The 3,631-nt window shown below is 43.4% G+C and overlaps 1 protein-coding gene across 1 annotated transcript; it reads right to left on the minus strand.

Annotated features, from left to right (window-relative positions):
- Nucleotides 1-1,330: 1,330 nt before the first annotated feature.
- On the minus strand, nucleotides 1,331-2,855 carry LOC308371081 (inhibin beta B chain; the record flags this gene model as incomplete). The annotated part of the gene is made up of 2 exons (XM_080845870.1): nucleotides 1,331-2,070; nucleotides 2,423-2,855. 2 exons carry the CDS (start codon nucleotides 2,853-2,855, stop codon nucleotides 1,331-1,333), a joined length of 1,173 nt encoding a protein of 390 aa, XP_080701996.1.
- Between the last annotated feature and the right edge of the window lie 776 nt (nucleotides 2,856-3,631).

Genomic DNA, 3,631 nt, shown 5'->3' on the forward strand with positions numbered 1-3,631 from the left:
CAAATGAGGAAGTGGTTATGGATTTCTGAAAGTCAGCTAAGAAAGGCTCCTGTTTGAGTATACCTGTATGTGTACATCAGCATAGAAATTAAGAATAGAATTGCATCTACAAATGCTATCTGCATGGTCTTAAAATAGCTAAAATCATGCTTTACAAAATCATAAAACTTGAAACCGTTCAGAGGTCAGACGTGCCATAAAACATGCACATTGCCCATCATTTTCCACAGACCTTCACATTTCCAGACCATGAGGCAATAACTAAATGTTTACTCATGTCATTGAGTAACAACCTAAAGTTCATGCTGCGGAGAGCAGTTGCACTAGCAGGGATCTGTACAAATAATACACTGTAGGTGCTGATGAAATCATTTTAACCACTGCACATCCAATGAGTGCCTGCAAACAATGCATCAATACTGTTAACTGACATAAAACAAAGAACAGTTTAGTGCCCAGACATGTTCAAAATATCCTCTTTGGTCTCATGTATCCACTTTCTTTACTCTTAAAGCATTGGATGATGGCAATCTGAAATGCTACATGACCTAGTTAAAGTCTGGTTCAAAATGATTCAGAGGCAACATTCCCTGTAATTATACTGAAATGTGTTTAAGTAGCTATGGCTGGATATCGCTCCCTTTTGGCAACATGATAATAAAACGTTAGAGAACATAGGGAAATATACAATAAATGCATTTCAGACATAAATAAGGCAATTGAAATAATTAGAATTAGACTTGAAGAAGACATTAACTTAAATTTGATTTGGTCTGATTCATTCTTTAAGAAAATATTTTCTTTGTGTTTTAGGTGTACCGGTTTGAATGAAATGCTTACTAGCTTAGTATTTAACCTAATTTAACATTTTTTTCCCCCTGAGCTCTAGGCACTGCATACTGAACAGCACACTAAAAACATACAGTGTGTACTTACTTATTACAATCTTAACAGTATATAAGTCAGAAACATTACAAAAATAGTTATGTCAAACATAATATAACAATATAGTAGCTATATCAGGGTAATATTGAAATACCTCTGAATATAGCAAAGGCTTTGGGGTTTCCATTTGAACTCTGACCCATTTAGGTAACAACTGTCATGAATCACGGTCTGGATTACTGTTTTACTACAATACCAGGTGACTGATTTAATCACCTGTTGGTCATATGCATAAATATAATAAATGCATAATGTATGTGCATATGCAATGTACATACATTTCTGCTGATATTACTGTGCATGTAGTTGAATATCTCTTTCCTTTCAGTATTTAACTCGTAATGTATCTTAAACTTTTGTGCTTTTTTGCGCTAAAGTGATTATTTTAAGTGCACCCACAGGACTCCACTATCATGTCAGGAACATCGGTCTTGACTATATTGTGCTGGGAATTGAAGTAGACCATGGACAGAGGCCGGCGCTGAATGGGCACACAGCATGACGGCAGTCGTGTGATGAGGCCGTTCGCCTTGAGTTGGCTTAAAATCGTGGCGTGGAAGGACGAGGCAATGCCCGGCGAGCCGGCCACGTCCTGTCGGCACTGGCCCATGCAATAGTTCATGTGGTAGCCCTCGGGCGCGATGATCCAGTCCTGCCACTGGATGTCACGGAACTTGATGTAGAAGTCCTTCTTGCAGCACACGCTCTCCTCCTCTCCACAATGCAGGGAGCGCTTCGACAAGGCGTGCTTGGACTCGTCATCCCGGAGACGCACCTGGGCTACCAGGAAAGGCTGGTGGGCCGTGTCGTGCGAATTACACAGGTTCTTCCCTCCGTCCTCGCACTGTACCTCCAGCTGCAGGCGCCGCTGGCCGCCGTCCAAGAAGTCCTGTAGAGTGCGCGTTAGAGAGAAGGTGTGCCAGTTGCTCTTCTGCACCTCCAGGGTCTTTTGCATTAGCAGTGTGCGGTTGGAGCCTCCCTGCCCCGACAAGAAGATGTGCGCCTTCATCTGGGCAACATCAGCAGAGGGAACGTACAGCCACAGGGAAGACTGCAGCACCTGCACGCTGTGCCCTTGCTCCTGCACAAACTGGAAGCTCAGGTTGGGCTCACTTCCACCGTTGTCTGAGCAGTGGGAGAGAGAGAGAGGAACTGAGTATGTAGGCCTATGCTTTTGCCAGCAATATGAGAACTTACATAATGTACATTTATACAATTGACTACTACTGTGACAGATGGCCATTTAACAAAAAGTAAACTTATCGACGTTTAGATACCCCCCCAGTAAATTGTGGCCTTTACCATAAAACTTGGACAATTAAATATCAGACTACATAAACATTTAAATGAGACACGACTTACTGGACTTGATAGTAACTTAACATACATTTTGTTTGGATGGCCCATCCGGATGTGCCCGATTGCTAGGACAAGACTGCAGTTGAGAGCCACAGAAAACTGTTTTATATATGCTTACCCATATCTGCGAAACTCACGATCTCGTACGCTTGATCTCTTTGTGTGTTCAGGTTGCCATCCAACTCCAGCGTCCCATCCTGCTTTACCCGTCCCGCGTGAAGTTTCCGAAGAGCGGTCATCAGCGCTGCTCGGGGAACCGTGCTGGTGATATTCGGCCTGTCTTTCAGATGCAGTTTCTTCAAAATCTGTTGCTTGGCTATTTCGATCAAAAGCTTCTCTTCCGACCCCTTCTCCATCATCGTCAAAGCGCAAGAAGCGCACCCGGGAGATGCTCCAGCTGTTGCCGCTGCTTCCAGTCCTTCAATAGTAAAAGCACCCAGTAGCAAAACTGTGATCATCACTGAGGACATTCCGCACTGCCGTTGTCTTCTAAATATGCCCAAAGTGGTAGCAGACGAGAGAGAAAGAATAAAATGTAATACTGATAACATTCTGCCTCTTGTGAGTCGTCAAAGCACAAGTGAGAACTTGTTGCGCCTAAGGGTGGGAATGACCTCAGCCTTGCTTCGCCGTGGAGATCAGGTTCTGACAAAGAGCAATAACGAGTGGTACTTCTGTATGTGATGCAAGAAAAAGTAGGGTAATCCACCAAATGTTGTGACACGTATTAGGGACGTACCAATCAACGCATCACGGAAATTACAGGCACACACACACACACACACACACACACACACACACACACACACAAGCTACCTGCCGTGTTCACACACACACACAAATACAGACGCACACGAAACACACACAAACACACACATACAGAGAGAGAGAGAGAGAGATAGAGAGAGAGAGAGAGAGAGAGCGAGATGTCACCTGCAGAGTGTACTGATGTAGAAGACATCATTTTATGTTGATTCTCGACTGCGCAGGCTCATACAAGCTCATTATTTTGTGTACACATACAGTGAACTCCTCCGCGAATATAAACTCCAACTTCTAGGAAATGAATCGATGCCTTGCACTATGCCATTACTTGGCACTTACAAGCATCCATGTCACCCATCTTAGTCGGCGAACATCATCATCAGATCGAAGTCCAAAATGATTGAACTTTGGCCCAGAGACCCTTTCTTTCATCTCCAAATAGTCTGCTTCGAATAGCTGGCGACAAAACGCGTGATTCATATGATGCAATCCATGGTAACATACCGGTTTTTTTAATTAAAGAGAGAGGTCGAGCAATTCAGGCCATTTATTATAATATTGT

This window comes from Sprattus sprattus, assembly GCF_963457725.1.
Source record: "Sprattus sprattus genome assembly, chromosome: 10".
In the NCBI taxonomy this organism is placed as follows: Eukaryota; Metazoa; Chordata; class Actinopteri; order Clupeiformes; family Clupeidae; genus Sprattus; species Sprattus sprattus.